At 50.5% G+C, this 21,140-nt stretch overlaps 9 protein-coding genes across 9 annotated transcripts; 3 read left to right on the top strand and 6 right to left on the bottom strand.

Moving 5' to 3' along the window:
• Positions 1-141: 141 nt before the first annotated feature.
• Positions 142-1,533, bottom strand: Z518_01839 (uncharacterized protein; the record flags this gene model as incomplete). Its single annotated transcript, XM_013418868.1, has 1 exon — positions 142-1,533. One exon carries the CDS (start codon positions 1,531-1,533, stop codon positions 142-144), a length of 1,392 nt encoding a protein of 463 aa, XP_013274322.1.
• A 927-nt stretch (positions 1,534-2,460) lies between these two features.
• On the bottom strand, positions 2,461-3,083 carry Z518_01840 (uncharacterized protein; the record flags this gene model as incomplete). Its single annotated transcript, XM_013418869.1, has 2 exons — positions 2,461-2,940; positions 3,057-3,083. 2 exons carry the CDS (start codon positions 3,081-3,083, stop codon positions 2,461-2,463), a joined length of 507 nt encoding a protein of 168 aa, XP_013274323.1.
• Positions 3,084-3,761: 678 nt separating this feature from the next.
• On the bottom strand, positions 3,762-5,960 carry Z518_01841 (uncharacterized protein; the record flags this gene model as incomplete). The annotated part of the gene is made up of 3 exons (XM_013418870.1): positions 3,762-4,739; positions 4,789-5,297; positions 5,465-5,960. 3 exons carry the CDS (start codon positions 5,958-5,960, stop codon positions 3,762-3,764), a joined length of 1,983 nt encoding a protein of 660 aa, XP_013274324.1.
• A 710-nt stretch (positions 5,961-6,670) lies between these two features.
• Z518_01842 (uncharacterized protein) lies at positions 6,671-8,402 on the top strand (the record flags this gene model as incomplete). The annotated part of the gene is made up of 4 exons (XM_013418871.1): positions 6,671-6,674; positions 6,727-6,806; positions 6,867-8,307; positions 8,362-8,402. The coding sequence occupies 4 exons, from the start codon at positions 6,671-6,673 to the stop codon at positions 8,400-8,402; spliced, it is 1,566 nt and encodes a 521-aa protein (XP_013274325.1).
• A 308-nt stretch (positions 8,403-8,710) lies between these two features.
• Z518_01843 (uncharacterized protein) lies at positions 8,711-9,577 on the bottom strand (the record flags this gene model as incomplete). The annotated part of the gene is made up of 1 exon (XM_013418872.1): positions 8,711-9,577. One exon carries the CDS (start codon positions 9,575-9,577, stop codon positions 8,711-8,713), a length of 867 nt encoding a protein of 288 aa, XP_013274326.1.
• Positions 9,578-10,156: 579 nt separating this feature from the next.
• On the bottom strand, positions 10,157-10,720 carry Z518_01844 (uncharacterized protein; the record flags this gene model as incomplete). Its single annotated transcript, XM_013418873.1, has 1 exon — positions 10,157-10,720. One exon carries the CDS (start codon positions 10,718-10,720, stop codon positions 10,157-10,159), a length of 564 nt encoding a protein of 187 aa, XP_013274327.1.
• Positions 10,721-11,708: 988 nt separating this feature from the next.
• Z518_01845 (uncharacterized protein) lies at positions 11,709-12,428 on the bottom strand (the record flags this gene model as incomplete). The annotated part of the gene is made up of 1 exon (XM_013418874.1): positions 11,709-12,428. One exon carries the CDS (start codon positions 12,426-12,428, stop codon positions 11,709-11,711), a length of 720 nt encoding a protein of 239 aa, XP_013274328.1.
• A 3,865-nt stretch (positions 12,429-16,293) lies between these two features.
• On the top strand, positions 16,294-18,178 carry Z518_01846 (uncharacterized protein; the record flags this gene model as incomplete). Its single annotated transcript, XM_013418875.1, has 2 exons — positions 16,294-16,511; positions 16,570-18,178. 2 exons carry the CDS (start codon positions 16,294-16,296, stop codon positions 18,176-18,178), a joined length of 1,827 nt encoding a protein of 608 aa, XP_013274329.1.
• A 1,105-nt stretch (positions 18,179-19,283) lies between these two features.
• On the top strand, positions 19,284-20,003 carry Z518_01847 (uncharacterized protein; the record flags this gene model as incomplete). The annotated part of the gene is made up of 1 exon (XM_013418876.1): positions 19,284-20,003. One exon carries the CDS (start codon positions 19,284-19,286, stop codon positions 20,001-20,003), a length of 720 nt encoding a protein of 239 aa, XP_013274330.1.
• Positions 20,004-21,140: the final 1,137 nt, after the last annotated feature.

Here is a 21,140-nt window from a genome sequence, read left to right on the forward strand (position 1 = left end):
AGGGAATAAGTCGGGAACGGCTGACTGCTCGATACATGGGCGCCCGGTTGTCATATCGAACAAGGCCGTATTCAGTCTTTGGCAACAACGACCGGCATAATTGGCCGACTCTAGAGAAAGGTACAGAGTATATAGTCGGGTTTATATAGATACCCAACGAATGTCCAACTCAACTTCCCTCTTCCCATCCCCATTGTTAGCATAGACCTCAACTTTCTCAAACCGACCCGGTATGTGATCGGCATAGAACGTGCTCCTGTTCTGGTATGCCAGTATACTCGGATGCACTGCGTCAGAAGAGAATATCCCCTGGACGGCGCTGGATTTTGTGCATTCAAACTTCTCCGTCGTCGGATTGATCAAGCACGGACTATAGCTGGAAGACAGCGAGAAGAGTGGCGAATGTGCCGGGTCAGCTACATCGGGCTGAGCTCTGAACGTCGCACAAGTCCCTGACGCGTACCAGTCACCCATGCGTGTGAGGCAGCCCTTCTTTGACGGAGCGGATATGTCGTCCCTGTTGACAATGTGAATCTCCAAATGGCCTTTCCCCGCGAATAGCGCGGATGTAGATGTCGACGTGGCTGTGCTGCTGCTCGTCGGGGACGGGTTGGGATCGGAAAAACTCGTTTTCGGCCTATACGTGATGCTGCGGCGGGGACAGTTGGACAGTGCGCCGTCTGGAGCCGTGGGGATGAAGATTTCACGGACGGTTGAAGCATTGAGGGTCGGTGAGCCGTAGTTGTCTGCTCCCATCCCCGTCTTCGAGTCGCCGTACCGTCGCCGCATCGAACCCATCACGCTGAAATGGTACCACACCTCATCAAGTTCGCCGAAACGATTGCAACGGAACGTGACGGGAAAGCCGTGCGTGGATGACTCCACGGCATCTTCAAGCTCGCGCAGCGTATACGTCGTGTGTTCACTCGGCAGGATGCCGGCGTCCGCGAGTATGGCATAGGTGTCGAGCGTCTTGAACAACGATGTCGTGTGTACGAAGTAGTCAAGCACGTCGAGATTAGTGGTGTCTGACTTGTCGTCGGAGTTAGAGCCATAGCACGCCGGCTCCAGAGTCGAAATGCACGTTCCATGTTTATTCCACTCGTGAGTCCAGAGGTGCACATTCCCTCCGTACAACGAGAGCCAGTACTTGTCCATAAACGCGAGAAGGTCGTCTGTCAGCTCGGGCCCCAGCGCGTGCAGGATACGTCGGATGTCGTGGTGTGAGCGTGACGAGTCGCAGTACGCGTCAAAGCCACCGGTGCATAGATCCGGCCAGAGTCCGTGGATCGTCCAGGAGTCATTGGGGCCGAGGGCTGGTGAGGTGTCCCAGAATTGCGTCTGGAGAAAGTGTCCTGATGGATGATTGAAGCAGCATGTATCTATGCTGCGAGGGAGGGGGAAGGGGCAGGAGAGCGTTGGAGGATTGGGACAGTGGTTGTGGTGGTTCGTGTGATGATGGAGTGAGGGAGTGAGATTCAGGAGCGAGGAGAGGAAGGGGATTTGGTACAACTTTTGGGAAATAGAGAGCATGTTGAGCGGTGAGGAGGATTAATGGGACCTGTTCTCGTGGATGAGATTGTAAATTTAGGTCATGGTTTGTGGAGATGATATAGTTGATGATGAACTTGAATATCAGATCAAAACAATGGGGAGAAGACGAAGTTGCACCTCAATGATGTGACGTAAGCAAGGCTGCTAGTCATGTGACGAGGCTGGGAAAAATTGAAAACTGTAATATTTCTATCATGAATTCTGAGGATAGGACCAATCTGAGAATCCAAAAAGATCGACCTTGCTCCCTACCAATTAATGCCATCAAAACGGCTGACGTCAGAGTCTTCCGGTAGCATGCCCGGAATTTTGGATGACGCCCTGGTGTTTCTCACATATCTCATTCATTACCTTGTTCTTTTCTTGGGCGTTCCTTATCGTTCTGTAGAGATATTGCCCGGACTCTGTCCATTTTCTAATAGCATACTCGACAGTCTCGTTATGGCTATTCTCTACCGCGATCATAACACCAGGGTGAATTGGGTCCAGGACAGGAGACCTGATAGTCCAATTTGGTTCTGAAAGAAAGCGGCTTCCCAGAAGACAAGCCATAAGAGTGATTCGCATTGCTTGGCCTCCGCTTCTCTGTCGCTGTGTTAGCATCTCTCTGTGCTACAGTACAGACCGTGTGGCTCCGCAAATGGCTTTCTCTGATTCTCGATGATAGCATTGCATTTATCACCTCGATAACACCACCATGGGGAGGTCTCTATAGAATAGTCCAGACTAGGATTCAATGCGCTCGACGTAAGACAATATCTCAGCCCCCCCGGAAAGCCTAGGAAATTGGTGGCAACACAATGGTCGGCCTGGCGTTCTTTGCAAATTCTCCATCTCACGCTGTTGGCGTGCTTGGAGGTTATGTAGAACGGGCCCTAAGAAGGTCGATCGGCGATGGCCGGTCCTCTAGTTCCGATCTCGTGCATAGTCGGGTAAGATTGTCGGGCTCAGGGCTATAACGATCTTTGACTTGGCAAGGGCTCGCTCAATGACATCGTGGCCGTTGAAAGTACGATACGCTGGACGAGTCCCAGGTAGAATGTCATTCACTCTCTGTCTAAGGATCTCAACTTCTTCTGGAGTCGTTAGGCTCCACATGATTGCGCCAATACCCCATAAGTTTGCCTCTGGCCGAATTCTGTCGAGGTCTCGGGGTAGTGTGCTCGGCGATGCTGGGACGTCTTGTCGGAAGTAATAGTTTCTGTAGTCCTTCATGAATTGAGTGCAAGCAAAATCCTTCACCGACTTTGTTCTAGCATAAACGCATGATGCTGTCTGATTCGGCCTATTTGTCTGAACCATGATCGCAGCATCCAGGGTTAGGTCAACTTTGTTCTTGTGAAGGGCGAGTTCTGGCCTGACATTGGTGATTTTCAGAGCGAATGCCTGTGTTCGTTAAGAGACGAAAGGAGATGAATCATGACAGCAGCACTCATGTCTTCCACCTTCAGGGGTCGCATTCACCTTGGAATACAATACCGCGGCGCCATAAGGACCCTTACCGAGCACCCTCTCGAACCGTCATTCATCGTCGTCGGGTAAATCGATTTTCGAGAAAAAGTGGTGTCGGAACTTCGTCCCAACCGGGCGTATATTTCTTCTTGCGTCATGCTCTGTCCAGTCGAAAAATGTTTAATGGGAGAATAGGCAACAGACTGTCGTGTTTAACGGTGAATGACTACCGATCGGATGCGTCCCAATCGACCTTAACATCATCTAAACCACCTTGGACCATATTATCGTAGCTTGTGTCATTCAGCAAAACCTTGGGATTGGCAAAACTAAACACCGATCAGCAGGCAGGGAAGCCAAAATGATGCCCGACCGCAGAAGGGAAAACGTAATTAAAAACTCAGAATAAGCAGACTCAGTATTCTTGGTCTGAGCAGTTCGAGTGAGAATACATTGTGACTTCATGCCGGAGCCGGGGCATATCCAGTTCATTGTCGCTAAGACCCCAACTCGATTGAGTGACGACCTGTTCATTCTGCAAGCCATGCCGGCTTTGTGAACTCGACAAACATTGACACTGTGGTCAATGCTCTCGATATTGTTTGAAGCTTGTGGCTCCGAGGAGGAGGGGTCGACAATTGAGTGGCTTTTGTTGGATGTGTGACGTCACGTGGTCTTTCTCACGTGACTGGGATTTGCCAACACCGTCCTCCGCCTCCGGCATTGTTCCAAAGAGACTCCTTGATGGCTCCAATTTACTCGGCTTCTTCCTCCAGGGATTCCATCTCGGTTTTTTCATACAATTCCATGATTTTCGGATCCCATAAAGTCGTGTCCTTGTCCGGAATTCCATGCTTCATATCCTTGAACACCGGTCCGATGCAACTCTCCCAACGTTTTCTCCTATCCATCAGCATTCTGGCATTGTCCCCAATGTCCCTGGCTCTGTTGATGCTTAATGCTGTCCCAGGGCCCGCGAGACCATGGCCGCCAGGTCGAGGTTTGTTGGCTCCAGGGCCACCTTTCTTGGTCTTGCCTAACGTTCTGGTCCGTTTGAGATAAGCTTGTTGAACTTGGCTGTCAAGATCTTCATGAATAGTGCTGTACTCTTGATATGCAAGGCGTTCTTTCGCCAGATCGAGTAGGCGAGCTTTGCGAGCCCCGTTGATAATGATAACACGACGAAGCTCGGCTTGAAGGAGTCGCAGCCTCTCACTGATATCATCATCATGGTGAGCATCATAGTCAGGATTCTCATCTTGTCCGAGAAGACCAAGGTGACGGAGTTCACCCTTAATTCGTTCGTCGCTCTGGATATAATCAAGGCGCTGAGAATTGGAAGATTTGGAACCTGCCAGCTCTGCAACGGCCGATGCGGGTGCCAGTGGCTTTTCCGATCCGTCATGGCCATTTGTCAGCCCGTCTAGGTCCATCGTGTCGTTCCCGTCAGTCGCCATGAACGAATTTAGATCATTCGTGCCATTCATGTCATTTGGCGGGGACCGGTGCTCAAACTTGAGCAGGGAAAGGAGGCGGCTGGCCAATGGTCCGGTCGAGATTTGATCTGTTGCGACATTATCATCATTAATTTGTTCCACACCGCCTCGCGGATGGTTCAGTGCAAGCTTGTCATTGCCCGAATCCACTAGCACTGTTCCATCTTCCTCAGCCCAAATTTCCTGATATGAGCGTTTGCCGCGAGGTACTGTCAGGAAGGGAGTGGTTCGGTCGCCCTATTCTGAATTAGCCAGGTTGCGTTGAATGTAAAACCGGTGCACTTACTCGCTCTCTCAAAAATGCCATGTCCTCTTCCGTGAGAGGTCGAACGTACGGTTCTACATAGGTGAGGAAAGTGTTGGCAGCGACTTGGTTCGTCGGTTTGGTATTGCTGAAGTCTTTGTCAGGAGGCGTTCCTGCGATTTGATCGCTCAGGTCTTTGGCAGGATATGCAGTGACGCTGTAAATTTCTCTCTTCTCTGCATCCGACATTCCCGGAGTCACTTCCCGGATGTGATATATCACCGGATCAGGCGCCAGCGGGTCTGGAAAGAAGCCTTGTTGAGGAATCGGGGGCTGTCCATGAATGACACGATTGTCTTCAGCATCAGACATGGACACATCGGATTTGGTCGGGGAAGCGTGGGCACTCGCCGCCGCAGGGTCTGGTGATTCGGCGGGTTCTGACAGTGATGACGTGCCGGGACTGAGTTTCGTTTTCTTTGATGGAGAAGGGCTATCTACAGGCCCTGGGGTGCCTGTGGCACGGCTTAATTTGGTCTTCGTAGGTTCATCTGTGTCTGTTGTCAGTGAATATTGAACATCGCGTTAACATCATGAAGCCATCGGAAAAGCCAAAATAGGATACCAGCAAATCGAGCCATTCCTCGCCAAGACAGGCACAAAAGGCAAGATTTGAATGCCAGCCATCCTTGAAAACAGCCCTTATGAACCAACATACCTTCCCGTTTGATTTCCACACTGTCAAAGGTTTCAGGTCTATCCTTGCGCTTCTTCGCCTTCGGGTTCTTTTGCGAGTGCGACTCTTCCTTTCGGGCCTTTGCTCGCCGGGCCTGTTCCGCTTGCCGCTCACGATCTTGTTGATCTGACTCCAGTTCTTTCTTCTGCTCATGAATTAGACGAATGGCCTTTTCGCAAGACTCGGCGCGTTTCTCCGCCGACTCGCTCAGATGCTTCAACTGGTCTATAATATCATGGAGAGACTTGGGCTCCAGTCTGCTGCCATGGCTCTCCAGATACTCGATGATCTCTGAATAGGTCGGCTTTGCAGAGACCAGAAGTTTACTCGTCTCCAACTCCAAGAGAGGAGTGATCGTGGGGCCGGTAGCAGCCGCGCCAGCACTGATGACTGAACTCGGGGTAGTGTTACGACTTCGTGACTGACGGCTATCCTTGCTCTTACCCTTGCTCTTGCTGGCACTCCCGAGGGCCGGCATGGTACAAGGCTCTAAAAGGGAGTCGTCGTCAATGAGGAGGAGGAAGGGCGTCGCTCAAAAAGGCAAAACTAGCCTCATGTCTTTTGCTGGAGATCTCGATCGAGAGCCTTAGAATAGGGAGTCGGGGGGAAGTATATCACCACCTCGGCTTGTCAACGTCAAGGAGGGTTGAACTGAGGATATACGTTTATTCACGTTCTCGTTGTCGCGCGAACCGAAAGTTGCAGGTGCAATTTGCAGTCATCAGACGTTGACGCCAAGCAGCGTCTCGGCTAAGATGCCTGTTGTAATTAAGGCTGAACAGCTCAGCCACCCCTCCTGCTCGAATCGGCCTAGCGTGCCACTCATATTTCAGGAAAAGGCGGATCTGACACCCGCATTTTGAAGCTGGGACAGACTCGAATTGATGGGGGGGGTTGGATGCCCCGGTAGCCCGCCACCATTCCACTGGCAAGTCTTGCGCATTTCCACAGGCCTGTCTCAGTCCCTCCCTTCTTTGTATCGACGTCGTCACTGCCCTCGAAAGGTGGCCTTCTTCTGGCTCGATGCTTTTTGTCTCTATGTGAGCTTTCCTTTTCTAATAGGGGCCTGTCCGATCTCCATGACATATCCGTTTCATTCCGGTTGCACAACTCTATATAATGCCCTCCTCCAACTGACCGGCTGAATCAATCTTGAGCATTGTGTGTCTAGAGGAGCCTCGAATCGTGATGTGTGAGTTCAATGTCATTCGTTGTTTCTCTGACTGTATATTGATCCGCTCTAGCCGCACAGGACTTTGGCGTGGTAACGATTGTCCTCCCCAATCCTCAGTACGACCCTTCCAATGGTGCTCGGATTGTCAATGTATGAAGAGCACAGAATATCATTCTCTTTTCTAGCAAGAACACTTCTGATATTGGAAAGGAGTCCTTTGGCTTCGCATTGAGGGCCTCGGGCCTCATCCGCACTCTTTCGCCGAACAACCCTCGTCACTACGACACTATCCAGGGCCTCCTCTACGTTCCTGAACTTCCGCTGTCTACTCCCTGCGATAACTCAACATCCTCCTTGATACCTGCGAATGTGACCACACGAGCGGATATACCTCCAGGAGATTATCCGTTAATTGCTATAGCACCATGGACAGATCCAGCCTGCGTGCTTTCCTACCTGTCTGTAATGCGCTCCGACGAGGTTCGCGGGGCCGTTTTCTTCCATCCCAACAATGACAGTGCGCAGCCGCCTCCTGTCAGTGATCCATCCTGGAGTCTCCAGGATGGCGGTCAATGGAAGTCGGCCAACGATTATCCAGTCTACGCTATACCCGGGATGGTGGGAGCCTTCCTTCTCGACGAACTTGCGCAGTATTCCGGGAATATATCCCAAGTACCATACGGCAATGAATTGGAGCAGATATACGATTTACACGACACCGTCAGGCTCTATGCCAGAATGGATGTTGATTCTTCAAATGGAATACCCTCCCTGTGGGTGTTCTTGATCATTGTTCTGGCCATCCTCCTTGCCGTGGTTCTGACTACATCCGTCATCATGCACTTGGTGCAGCGGAGACAGCGACGACAACTCCAGCGTCGGGTTGTTAATGGTGAGGTTGATCTTGAAGCATTGGGGATCAAAAGGCTCAAAGTGCCCCAAGAACTTTTGGACAAGATGCCACAGTATACTTACATTTCCAAAACGGAACCGAACAACACCACCGCGGAAGACGATGCGGACAAAGTTACGAGGCCAGAATCGAAGGAGAGTAACAATGAAGATGTATCCAACTCCGAAGTCCGCGAAATTCTATTCACTCAATCAACGTGTCCGATTTGTCTAGACGACTTCGTGCACGGTGAAACAACAGTACGGGAACTTCCTTGTAACCATATTTTCCATCCCGAGTGCATCGATCCTTTCCTTCGAGACAACAGTTCATTGTGTCCCATGTGCAAGAAATCAGCGCTTCCAATCGGATACTGTCCTGTGGAAGTCACAAACATTATGGTCCGGAGGGAAAGATTGATGCGGAGGGTGGCGCAGCGCGCTGTACCGGGAGCACTCCCAAATTCAAGCTCACATAGACTCTCTGCTCCGATAGTGGCATTGAATCGCACTGTTCGGAACATGTCGAGACATCCTACCTATCCGAGTCCGGAAGGCGGGCGCGCAACAGGGTCGGAAATGCGGTCAACGGAGGGCCACAGCGACACTCGAGCGGAGGAAGAAATACCCGCCGAGGTTCGAGCACAAGGCGTGTCCGCTCGAAGGGCATGGCTGCGAGAGCGATTTGCCCGGCAACAAGAGCGCAGTTATGACGAAAGAGCTGACGAAGCCCGTGCTGTGGATGTTTCGAGGCCTCTCTGTAAAGTGGAACCGATTCCAAAAATTTTCTGAGACATCGCTGACTGTCTTTCAGGGCGCCGGATAGCTGGTCGTGTGATCCCCAGCCTCGAATAAAAAGGATCCGGAGGGCACCTATTTGGATGGATATTTGCATAGCGTAGGCGTTGTCAGACGGAATTCGGGCTGTACAGAATATATGCCTGGATATATGACGTGATGTTGGGAAAACTGATGAAAATATCCCGTTGGGTTGGAGTATGTTATAGCAGCCGGCCTCGCAGGGTGTTTTTTAAGCGTTGTGAAAAACTTCAATACGCAGAGGTTGTCGTGAGTCGAATTTGAAGATTGGTGTCTTTCGTTGAGGATCTGTTTCCCCTTAAAGTTTGATGGTATCCTCATGAGACGTTGGTTTTTTTGGCGCATTAGCTCGCAAATTTATCATGCTTCCCCTTGACCCTCACATCGAGGACTTCTTCGTAAAAGGTGCCTTCTTTCTTTGCCCTCTTGAGTCTTTTGACTTCATCGTCCTCCAGCCTTCTTCCCACGGCTTGTTCGAGCTCACGGCGGCTGACCTTCTCTTTCGCCTTGGTCTCCTTATTCTGCTGCACGCGGGGCTTGAAACGTGCTTGCATCTTGAGTATGATCTGTGTGGTGTCAGAGTCCGCCTCGCCGTCGCCGCGGAGGGAGACGGATACTTTCCTTTTCGGTTCGTCCCCTTTTGAAGTAGATGTCTCTGTTTCAGCAGAGATGTATCTTTTCCCCTTGTCTCCTTCTGCGGTCTTTGTTGCGGCCGTACAGATCCTCCAGCGTGGTTTGCCGTCGATGTTCTCGGTTGCTTCTACCACGAAGCCCTCTTCAACTCCTCTTGCTTCTCTCCTGGCTCCTAGCACTCCGATCGAATCACAAGACAGATATCCGCCGTGGCTGCCCTTGAAACTCAACTGGCCCGTTCCCACAACCGTGCTCGCCACCCACACTTGTCTTACATCATGTGGCTCGGCCGTCTCTGCGTAGTTCTCTACCATGTTCTCGAGTGGTGAGGCGAAGATGTTGCCATGAGCGTCAGAGGCAAGGCAGGTGTGTGGCATAGTTGGGAGGACAAGAATGACTGGTCCTGCGAGGTCCGATGGGAGGTCTGGCACTGTCCATGAGTCGTCTTGTGAAGGATCGACAGCCTCAGCACTGCCGTCAGCAGCTGTGGTGACTTTGCTTTCGTCGTCTTCATAAGATCGGTGTTTCCGCTTCTTGGGCTTTTTGTCGCCTTTAAATGTAAGAGGTTTCAGCGGCATGGTTGTGAAAGTGACGAGGTTGGATTAGGAGGGAGAACTAATATCTGGGGAGGTTATTTGGACTAAAACGTCTCGCGAGCTCCTAAACAGTAAAGCATGACATTTGCAAGTACATGGCCTCGAGCGGCTTGTGCATTGACGTGTATACTCCACCGTAAAATTTCATTGGCCCTCCCTCATGCAGAGATCTAGACTCAGGTTGGCTACAGCTCGCCAGCGAGGGAGAGGAAACTCTTCATGAGTAGGAAGGGTGGAGATAGGTCCATTTGCCCTGGCGCTTTGAAAAGCAAGTCTAAGAAATAGTGGAGGATTGGGCTCGAGGACCCTTGAGCAATCATATTATTTCTGCGAAGTAGATCCCATGGCACGGCAGGATGATGGTAGAAGTCTTGGGCATGAGCAACAGATATTTTGGGGAAGGGGGTAGAAAACTGATGACCTCTGCCTATTGATAGTCTTGGAGCTTCCTCCTATCTCGTCCACACCGTCACGATACCAAAGATATGAGATTCCAGTGTCAAGCCTTGTGCAACGAATCAGATCCCGCGCGGTAAGTTGTCAGCCTTACTCCGTACTGTCTCACTCGCCCAGTGTTCCACCCATCAAGGTACTTGCTCTTCTCCACGCATCACGCCTCAAAATATCAAGCTCTGTTTCCTTGTCCATGATCTTTCGTTGTATATTTCTCAACTCCGCATTGCCATCCATTTTGTTCTCCAAATGGACGATTGTTTTGCTTGCCTCCTTCTGAATTTCCTTGGACTTTGTAGCGACCATCTTGAGAACTGTAGAACACCATAAGCATGGTATACCTTCGGGTCTGATCTCGCCTGCGTCAATTGGGACAATGGTACTGTCGGTTGAAGATCGTCGCTGAAGGAGCGTAGATCCTATTGGCTTGTAAAGTTTGGTACTAGCTGGGGCGTTGGAGAGGGTAGCGAGGGCATGTTCATGTGCCAGACATGTTTCGGATTGTGAGCGGCTTTTCGGGTGCTCGACGATGAGATTGCCGCAACTAAGGTGGCCCCAGGGTTGTGGTCTGCCACAGCGCTCCCAGTGATCGGCCTTGTTAGGGTTGAAGATCAGAGCAGAGATTGGGTCTTGGTGAGGATAGGGACAAATTTGTAGCTTGAACCGGCACATGGTGTTCAAGCCGGAAGTTGAGCCTGAAGGGTGGACGTGGATTAAGGAGGGTTCAAACATGTGGAGTTGTTGACTTTCTCATCGAGAGAGCGAAAGTGGTAGGTAAGCATATTTTGAGGAGCCAAAAGGCACTGGATGCCTTGTGAATGCTTGATCACGAATGAAATGCAAAAGGCATAGTGAAGTGAACGAAAGTGAGTGAGCGAACTAGGAAACTGTAGCGGAGGTAAGACGACAAAGCTGCTCTTCCAACCACCATTCGCTTCTGAGGCTGGCGCGAAGTCCTCTTCCGTGATATCATCCAAGAGTACACATCTTGTCTTCTTTCATCACGTTTCGTGTAGCAACACGTAATCCTTTTGGTTTTGCGTCGAGAGAGATTAGCAAGATCGCTTGCCTCGACACCTCCAAAGACAGATGCCCGATCGATCTGGGAGCTCAGCATCTCTTCTGGACAGGCTAGGCTCGCCGTTCCTCTTGCCTAGAGCCATCTCGCTCTGTCACAATCCAGGTTTCTCTGAACGGACCGGACTACAGCAACATTTTCGTAATCCAGAGCCAAAGATGTAATGTGTCATCAGAATTGTCCATTTTGAGTGCGAGGACAAAGCATTCTGAGGCTGTTGAGGCTCTAATGCAAAGCAGGGGCGGAATACATCTTCAAAATGCGCTTCAAAGAAGTCGGCAAGGGGCGGAAGGAGTCGGAGAGCTGGGCGATGAGTTGATGTCGCTTTTGTGAACCGGATATGGAAACTAAGAAGGAAGCCAGGAGGTGGTGGTCGTCGGGTGGTCCCATTACGCGAAGAGGTCCGCAAAGAGGAAATGGTCGAAGGACGACATACGAGACGAATCTGTCACTCCTCGAGGGAAGGAGTCGGTTCTGGGGCCCCTCCGCGGCAAGAAATAGATGAGTGCAATTGAATACAATGCGTGTGCCATCAAGGCATCGACACCATTCACGTTGATTGAACGAGGTGTTTCTTGTCGCTCAAATTCGTTCACTGATCCAGATGGCCCCTCTGCAGCCATATCGAATGACGTCTACCAAAGGATCATAAGGTTGTGCCTCTTTCGCATCGTTCTCGACCGCGTGATCCAAATGTTCAAGTTCCTCGTCGCGGATGCGCTTGATATCTTCAATTAAAACTTTAAGCTCGGGATCAAGCTCTTCTCCTTTCTCTTTCAGTTCCTGCATCCATTTGAGCAGCTCCCGGACTTGTTCATTGTAGTGGTTTCCAATCTCTGTCTCGACAGCCTCGGTACACGCCATTGCGGCTTCCCTTCCCATCATTGCCGTTGTCCAACCCAGGATTGTTGCTGCAACTTGCCAAACCGGATACATAGCGGTCGGTCTGATTCGGTGCTTCGCAAGGAGTTCGTTGAAAGTCTTGAAATGCCCCGCTTCTTGATCATACATGTGTTTCATCAGTGGGCGTAGGTGAGGATGTGCTTTTACAACGGGCGGCGTTTGAGCAGTATATATCAGGGTTGCAGCCAGTTCCCCGGCCTGGTTCACACGTAGAGCACTATCGAGGAATTGTCTCTGTTCGTCGGAGAGGATAGTTCTGGTTTTATTGGAATCCCGAGGCGTCTCTGAAGTGCTGTGACTCTGTGAGGCTATTGACCGGATCGAATGTGGACGGGGCACCGGCAGGGGCGGGGGCTTTACACATCTTGCCAGCTTCACAGAGCTTCGCGAAGACCGCATGGTGACTGTCTGCGTATTCAATTGGTATTTAGACCTAGAAGACGGCCGAAGCAATATAGTAGAGGTCAAAAGTTTTCGCATCTTTGTCCATTTGTTCCGCCGTAGCGCTTCGCGGGTTTCTCAGACCCTCGGCTCAGTTGCCTAGCGTGGATACACTAGGCCATTTCCGTTCGTTTGCCAAAATATTCTTCGAATTTTTTGATTGGCTTGCGCCAATCACGCGGCTTGGCGCGTGGCAAACAGAGAGTCTGAGACGCTGAGACAACGTACTGCGAGAGCCAGCCGACTTCTTTTCAATGCTGACTCCTTCGACTATCTTCATGTAATGATGGAAAGCATGAAGGTAAAAGCCTCAAAGACTGACAGATTGTTTGCTTATTCCCTTTCCCTCCCCTAGGTCAAACGGCATGTGAATGTTGCGCAAGACCCAACATGCCACGAATAATTTGTACAGGTCAGTCTGTGGCAGAGATTCATATATTCCCAACTCTTGCGACGAGAACGAACAGGGATAGGATCAACTTGCATGACACTTGCATCAACGCGCTTGACACCAATCTGGTGGGTTATTGATATTTTTAACAGCTCGATTGGGATTTGTGTTGTGACAAAATCCACTTCCTCCTCTGGATTTGGTAGGTAGGCTGATATAAGACCATGATCAGCTCCGGCGGGATTGAGAACAATGAGTCCGCCTGACGATCTGTTTATGCGTAGGTATAGCAGCCAGTTCGCCCGCCCGCCCCCGGACCGCGTTCGATCCCTCCACCCAGCACCGAGTGGTCCTCTTTCCTAATCGCTCGAATGTTTTCCAAAATCTCGGCAGCTTGGCTCACAACCGAATCAGCCTGACCACTTGCCGTCAGTCCTGCTCCATACACTCCACCCGGTGCGAAAGAGATCCTTGTCAAGAATGACGCCGTGGCTGTGAATCTTATTGGCTGGGTAAAACAGCACGCCGATGACCTTATGTTCTATATATCAAATATCCTTTCGTTCTCGACTCAGACCTTGCTCGTAAAGTTGTCGAAGCCGGAAAGGACGTCACTCGCTTCAAAGTGGGAGATCGTGTACTAGGTCCTGCGACGGCATGGGTAAGGCCATCGCAGCCTCGGGTGCGTTGCTGATGTACTCCATCGTCACTGAAAACAATGGCATCACCAATCCCAAACACAATGTCGTACGAGGCCACCTCCGTTCCGCCTTTGGGTCTTTCCACGGCGGCCTCCAGCCCTTTTCAGAAAGATTTCCTGGGTCCTGACATCCATCAGTGGTACCAGAGCCAAATGGCAAGGCAGTTTTGAATCTGGGCAGTCCGACAAGTGTTGGTTGCAATGTCATTTAACTCGCTGCAGCGGCTGGATACGACGTATTCACAGTCGTCTCATCAAAGAATCATGAGTACTTGCGGACACTCGGTGCAAAGAGGGCCTTTGATTATCGTAGCAAGACCATCGTCAGAGACATTGTCCAGGCACTGCGAAGCAGGGAAGTCGTCGGTGTATTTGCTACCGGAAATAGGTCCGCTGAAGCTTGTATTGACATTGTAGCCAAACCTAAGAGATACAAGTTCGTAGCCTTGGCTAGCTATCGGTGGCCAGCGACCTGGCCCACTGGCTCTGGCAAATCACTTGTAATCATTCTATTGGCAATCTCCATGATGCGGCGGAATCTTTCCATCTGGATCCGATTCCAGAACGAAGAGAGTAGGGGAAAAGTTCCATCTTTTGGTAACTCACTTTCGATGGACGAAATCTGCAAGGTCGTATATGGAGACATTCTGCCACATACCCTGGAAATTCATCACCGCTCCAGAACCGTCCGTCGTTGGAAAGGGCCTCGGACATATGCAGGATGCTTTCGATGCCCAGACGAAAAGCCTGTTGGCTAGAAAGGTTGTGGTTTCTTTGGAATGCTTGATGGGCAGCTAGTGTTGGTGGATCGCCTGCAGATGGTTCAATTATCCCAAGAATCAAGCACATCCCTGAGCCACGTATCATTAAATATCTCCCTGGAGAAAGCTTCGTGCATAGCACTACCCATTGGTAGTTCAGTTAGAGTGTCAATAAATAGCCTCGCGGTGCGCCAAGATCTAACAGCTTTGAACATCTTGACGGTTCTCCCAAGTATATTATCTTTTGAGACATCATCGCTCAATCTTCATACCTTGTGCGGATTGTTGATCATCTGTTCTAGTGGGGCGGGTAGATCAGCAATATCTCTGGCGAGGTTCTTGTTCCAGACAGGATCGTCAATGTCCGTAGCTTGAATACAATGATGCTGCGAGCGAATTGTATTAAGAAAGACAAAGAGAATCCGGCAAGAAATTGTTGAACCATGACTTGATCGACGTGAGACATATTATGATCGAAGCGCTCGAACATAAAGTATTGGGGCATCCTTCCCCGACCCTCCAGATCCAATCTCTCCGTCAGAGGACGCAATCTCTGCCACGTTCTTGCTCAACAACTGCAATTTAATCTGATGAATAAACATCTCATCTGATGGAAATTCCTCTTCTTCAAGCGGTTTCTGCAGACATTCGTCCATGAACGGAGTCCAGCACAAAGTGTCGATCTTCAACAAATACCTAGATACAGCCCATCAGTGATATGAAGAAAGCGACTTACCACGCAAGGAAAACCAGCAATCCAAGTAGTAAATAAGTTGTGTTGCATTTTCGGACAGAGTTTCGCGGCTTATGATTCGCTTGACCTCCTTATCTGTGGCCATTTTCTGCGATGTCGAGGATGAAGCAACAACCATGACGCAAAGAAAGAGGAATGGTCTTGTTGATCGGAATTCCCAGGCAGTCACCCCAGGTGGGATATATAAGAATGCAAAGGAATCGGACATTTGGGTACGACATATTGTAGGATACTGCTGCGCCCCCAATTTGGGAAGGCTCATGAGCAGAGGAAAAGGATGAAAAGATGCCGCTTCCAACCATTCCAGAGTCTAATAGGTCCACTCTAAGACTAGATGAGGGAGCAACATCAGTCGAGGTGGAGGGATTTTCAACAGAAGCAAGGCGATGTCGTCAGGGGCCCCACCGCTTGAGTTTTGATGTCAATCCAGGATAGGTGACGAGGTGGAAGCGGTAAGACGTGGAGTGGGTTGGCCCATAGTTCTTAACAAGGTCTCAAGCCTTCCGATGTGAGAGGCATTCTTTGTTCAAGCGGGTGGCATCTGCCAGTATGGGCTGCGCTGGCACCTCCGAGGCAGTTCAACAACGGTATCCATGGCTATCCTTTCGCGCTGAGAACTATCATTCCGAAGGATACGTCTGCCATTAGCTCTGGAACAGTTAATGCAGGCACGTCCACAGAGCACTGAAGACCGTACCAGCAAAGATTTGACAGACTCCATGCTTAACAGAATCCTTCAGAGGATTCATTTTGAGTCAGCAGAAGTTCTCCGATGGTTTTGTTGAGAAGCATTGGAGCTTGCCTTAGATAGGGCGGTTGCGAGTCAGGAAATTATAATGCCAAGGAATAATGAGTCAGGCGGCGAGGTCCCTGTTTCGGGAATCTGAAATTCAAACATGTCTGTTTCTCATTCATCCGTATTCATTTTCAATTGTTCTGGCATTAAGGTGTCAGCGAAGAATTTTGGTCTTCTCTCTTGCCAGCTCACGTCTTCTGTTGTCCCCCGTTTGAGACGTTTCTTAGATCCCCTGCGCGACCAGTAACTTACATTCACCTTTCTGCCGCACTCCGGCATTTGATCTTGAGAGAGGAAAACCCTCAAAGAAAGAACTCCTACAACATACCAGGGCAGCTTTTCCGACTCCGCTCTTCCGACACTAGCGCTACCAACACGTACAGCCTTGCACAAGCAGTAATACCTTCCATTCTGCCTCACCATGGCCGACCTCGACGCGGAACTCCTCGCCCTTGCTGGAGGCGATTCCTCCGGTGAAGAGAGCGTGCGTTCATCTCCCAAACCAAAATCACCATCACCGCCTCGTCCCATAAGCAAGTCTCGAGAATCTCCGTTACCAGACATGGCTCGCAAAGGAGTAGCTACGACAGTCAAGCGGGCTAAGCGCCGCAAGAATTATTCTGACGATGAGGACGAAGTGTAAGATATCCTATCACCGCTGTCAAATCGCCAGATCTGACGTACGGTTCCCTACCAGCTCATCGCTCTCGCCACACTCAGAATCCGCGTCCATGTCGCAGTCTGATTCCGAAGCCGGCTTCAGCCCAGCCGCTGACAAACCAATCTTTCCGTATGAAAAGCTCTACTACGACGCCGCCGACAAAGCGCGTATCCAAGCCAAACCCGAAATAGAGCGAGAGGAGATTTTGGCCCAGCGAAGTGAGCAGGTGGAACGTCACGAACAAGATTTGACTCTTCGTCGTCTCGTCGCCGCAAGAGCTAAGGAGGAGGCCAAAAAAGCTGCAAAGAACAAGCGCAAGGCCAGCGCCGCTGATCTGGACGACACGCAACGCAAGAGTACTCGTCAACGTACCAAGGTGGGAGGGGGCCGTGTTGGAGAAGCAAGCAGCGCCATTGAAGCATACAAGTTGCAACGGGCTGAGAAGAATCTACGAGAAGAACAGAGAAAGAAGGATGGACTCGCAAGAAGAGCAGCATCGCCACGAGACGATGACAACGATGCAGATGCGGAGGGCGAAAGCGACAACGACTACGACGATCGGAAAATCAAGAGACGATCACCCACTCCACCCAAAGACGACCCCGTGGCTGAACTTGCCGATATCCAGAGAGCTCGTGTGGGTCGCGACAATTTTGCTCAAGTATGCTACACTCCGGGCTTTGAAGAAGCCATCACCGATTGCTACGCTCGTGTGTGTCTTGGTCCTGGTCGCAATCCTGGTGTCAATGAATATCGCCTTTGCTTGATCAAAGGATTCACTCGTGGCAAACCGTACGCGATGGTTGGGTCCAACGGAAGACCGTTTCCTGTCGATATGTACATTATCGCCGCTCACGGCAAGGCTGAGAGACCATGGTCTTTCCTCGAATGCTCCATGTCCAAATTCACCGACGATGAATGGCGACGGTACCGGTCGACAATGGCCAATGAAGATTGCAAGATGCCCACCAAAGGTTTTATCAATTCCAAACTGGACCAAATCAATCGATTGCTGGCCCATCGATTCACTGAGGCTGAAATCTCTCAGAAAATGAAGATCCAAAACGACCTCATAGAAAAGATTACCAGACACCAGGAGAAGGAAGACCTCCGAGAGAGGATTGCAGAAGCTAGGACTGATGGAAACGACGAACTCGCCGAAGAACTCGAGAACCAGCTTGCGAATATCGTTCCAATGAAATTGGCATTTGGCACGAGCCTGTCTCGATCAGACTCGAATTACGTCAACCAGGAACAAGAACGACTGGCCGAACTCAATCGACGAAATCAGAGATTGAATGCCGAGAACGTTCGGAAGGCACAGCTAGCAGAGATGAGGGCACGAAAGGCCAAGAAGCATTTGGCGCCGGGCATTGATGAACTGTTTGAGGGAGGGAGTGATATCAGTCGGACCGGTACACCAGTCAATGGTACTGGGACACCCAAAGTAGCAGCAAGCATCTCACGAGCCGGAACGCCCAACCCCATCTCACTATCGAATGGTACTCCCCAGGGCTCCACACCAGCACCAACTACTCCGAACCCGGTGACGGAAAACAAGAAAGGATTGCCTGTCATTCGAAAGACAGCATTGGATGACGAGATTCTGGCCAGCATGGATCTAGGAATTGAAATCGACATCTGAGCGATGGTCGAGCCTGATGGTTGGATTTCCTTGGACACTAACAGGTTGGGTTTGAGTTGTTCCTTTCTATTGTGAAGCATGTAGAAGGACTTCCAAGATGAGCACTAATAAGACCATTCAGAACTCTTTGTACCTGGCGCGACCAATATCTAAATGTTTCTGCTTTCCCCCCTTTCTTTTTCTGGAACGAACAGTGCCCATGTGCTTATCAGATTATAGGAATTCCATCCTTTATTGACCATGTCGACGAACAACTATAATCTTCACGGTCCTCTGATATTTTCGAAGATACAGATTCTCTTCCAATTGAATGCATCTGTTCTCACTCAGCGATTCTCCCGTCGCCCAGGAGGTCCTTGTGCTCACCAAGTCATTAACTTAACGTCAGGTGTTCCTTGATCAACATTCGCATGTCTGAGAGAGATGAATTTTCGCTCCCTCCTTTTCATCACTCCGCCTCCTCGTATCGGCGTGTCGACCGGCTTCAACTCTTTGCTTCGACTCTTTCTCTTCTATTCCCGTCCACTCCAGACGACCTTGTCATCCTTGACCTCCTTCATCGCCTCAACAATGTGCCTACTCAAGATCCTCCCATGCCCAGCCCCCGGTCACACACAGCTACGCAAGGCTTTGTTCTTCCTAGACCTGCACGATCGAACTGTCGCCTTGGTACGATGCCATTAGAAGCCCTTTATTGATAGCTTCCAAGAAATCTAGCCGGTTGCCTCAATATACTGGTACGACATGACAAGCCTCGTCCGTTTAGCGACGAACACGACTCTATTCCTGACGCCACTTAATCGGACAGAGGCTGTGAGAAGTGCTGGGCTATAACCCTCAATAGAGGATGGTTGGACACTCAGGATTCGAAAGACGAATGCAAGAAGAACTCGACAGCAAGCAATTGCGCAGTAACGATCAGCAAAGGACAGTGATGGTGACGAGGCCGACACTGACTCCGACATTGAAAACGTGGTTGTGAAGATGATCTCAAACTTTGTCCCGCGAGTAGACGCACCGCTTCGCCTTTCACACCGCCACTACTGAGAAGTCGACCAGATCCTACCTCGACCCCCGACAAAAGCAAAGAGAATCAGCGGAGACCATGCTTGCGAAGCAGCTGTGTCTGCAAGAACGGCGCGAACAGCAGAAGAAGAAGTGGGAAGCTCTGCGCAGCGTGCGAAGTGCTGCGGGCAGGGATGCGAATACAGCTACAGATGCTACACCAAGGACAGGTGAACCCAAAGCTACTCCAGTTTCAGAACCGAGTTATCATACCAGCACCATGGAAGATGCCGCTACAGACAGCGAGATGTCTAAGATCAGGCCGCATCTCTGCCGACAGTCAGAGGAGTCTCCGCGCGGAGGCCATCGACGTCGTCGAAAGGTGCTTCACAACCTCAAAGACGGGTCGTACGAGCGTGCTATGGTCGATTTCTGCCAGCGAGATAGGCGACCGATGTCTCGAAGCATCTCTTCAACCAACACGACCGATGTCGGCAGTGACAACGCTGCTTCGGTTCTAACTTCTGCCTCATCTCCTGCTTTGTATGAGCTCGACAGACTCAGAGAGCATGTGAAGTGCCTTCGCGCGGAGAAAGCGTCGTTGAGAAACCAAATTGCTACACTGCTCGATGAGAAAGCGGCTGCTGCCTCGCGCGAGACTGGTCTGCTACGCCGAATTGCTGAGCTCGAAAACAAGAGGTCAACAGGGACGCGGTTGTCGAGGATGGTCCTGTTGGTACTGCTCCTCCTTCACCGCCAGCATCGCAGAAATAAGACTGGATACTCTTCGATCGACTTCTTCAGTCCGGGAATTGTTTAGATCAGTCGAGGCAGTTCCGGTAATGCCAGCGCGGTAGGCGGAAAGAACTGGGCCTTATCGAGGATAGGGGGGAACACAAGGTGAATTCTACACACAGGCTCAGGGAAATGGAAACTCTAGTTGAGGAAAGATGTAGAGTAGGTGGAGATACAGCTCAAAGCAGAAAATAGGTTGGGAATAAGATCGGGATCCCCACGAACTCTGTTCTGCGCCTGAATTTTACCTTTCGCAAACACTTTAACTGGAAATTTTGCTGAAGCCAAGATGACGCGAACGCCTCAAAAGTCCTATCTGTGCATTGACTTATGCCGTTGTTCTTGTTCTCAGGTCCTGTATCTGTGAAGATGCCGAGCTTTCCCAAAGGTCAAAACAAGTGAAGCCTGCTTCCTGATGGGCTTTCCCTCCGATCATCTACCAATGCCGCATCTCTCGGGCGTGAAACCCTCTGTTCAATCCGACTCCCGGTTCCGTGTAGAATCGAAATTTGGCACTGGCACCGAAGGCTGAGATCCATGTAGCGGAGTAGTGTATATATTCGTCCTCGGACTGCCACCAGCCTCGGGGCCGAGGGGCGAGATCATGTTTCGGGCTTGCATCATCACGGATGCGCCGCAGGAAGATCAAGGGTGCCATTCGCAGAGAAGAATGGTAGTAGTGGTAGTAATAGTCAAACCAGCGAGACTAGCGGGTAGAATGAATCCTAATCCTGATACACATATGTTTCGGACACTATAATAGTATAGTATTGACACTAGCCATTGCTATGCTCGTAGCCGGTCTTCCATACACTCATTCTTCTAATGGTGCACTCCCGCCCGAAGGGGGGAGCCTAGATGGACCCTGAAGATTGAGGAGAAAGGGAGACAGTGGATGAAATAAAAACTCGTCCGGAACTAATATCCACGGAATAGCCTGTACAAAAATTGCAGTCTTGTCGGTGTTCTAATTCCCCTTACAAGCGGTCTTGGTATCCCCCGAGGGTAGATCGGTACAGCCAAGTTTGGCAAGATATTCTAGGATCTTGATAGAGGAGGAAGAGGGAAGACAAATAGTAGACCAAAAAAAGGCAATCGCCTGAAAAAGGGCGGCGGAGAGGTCGGCGCCGATATCTTGCGTGCTTTGGGGGCGGGATAGGAT

This window comes from Rhinocladiella mackenziei, assembly GCF_000835555.1.
Source record: "Rhinocladiella mackenziei CBS 650.93 unplaced genomic scaffold supercont1.2, whole genome shotgun sequence".
NCBI classification, from domain to species: domain Eukaryota; kingdom Fungi; phylum Ascomycota; class Eurotiomycetes; order Chaetothyriales; family Herpotrichiellaceae; genus Rhinocladiella; species Rhinocladiella mackenziei.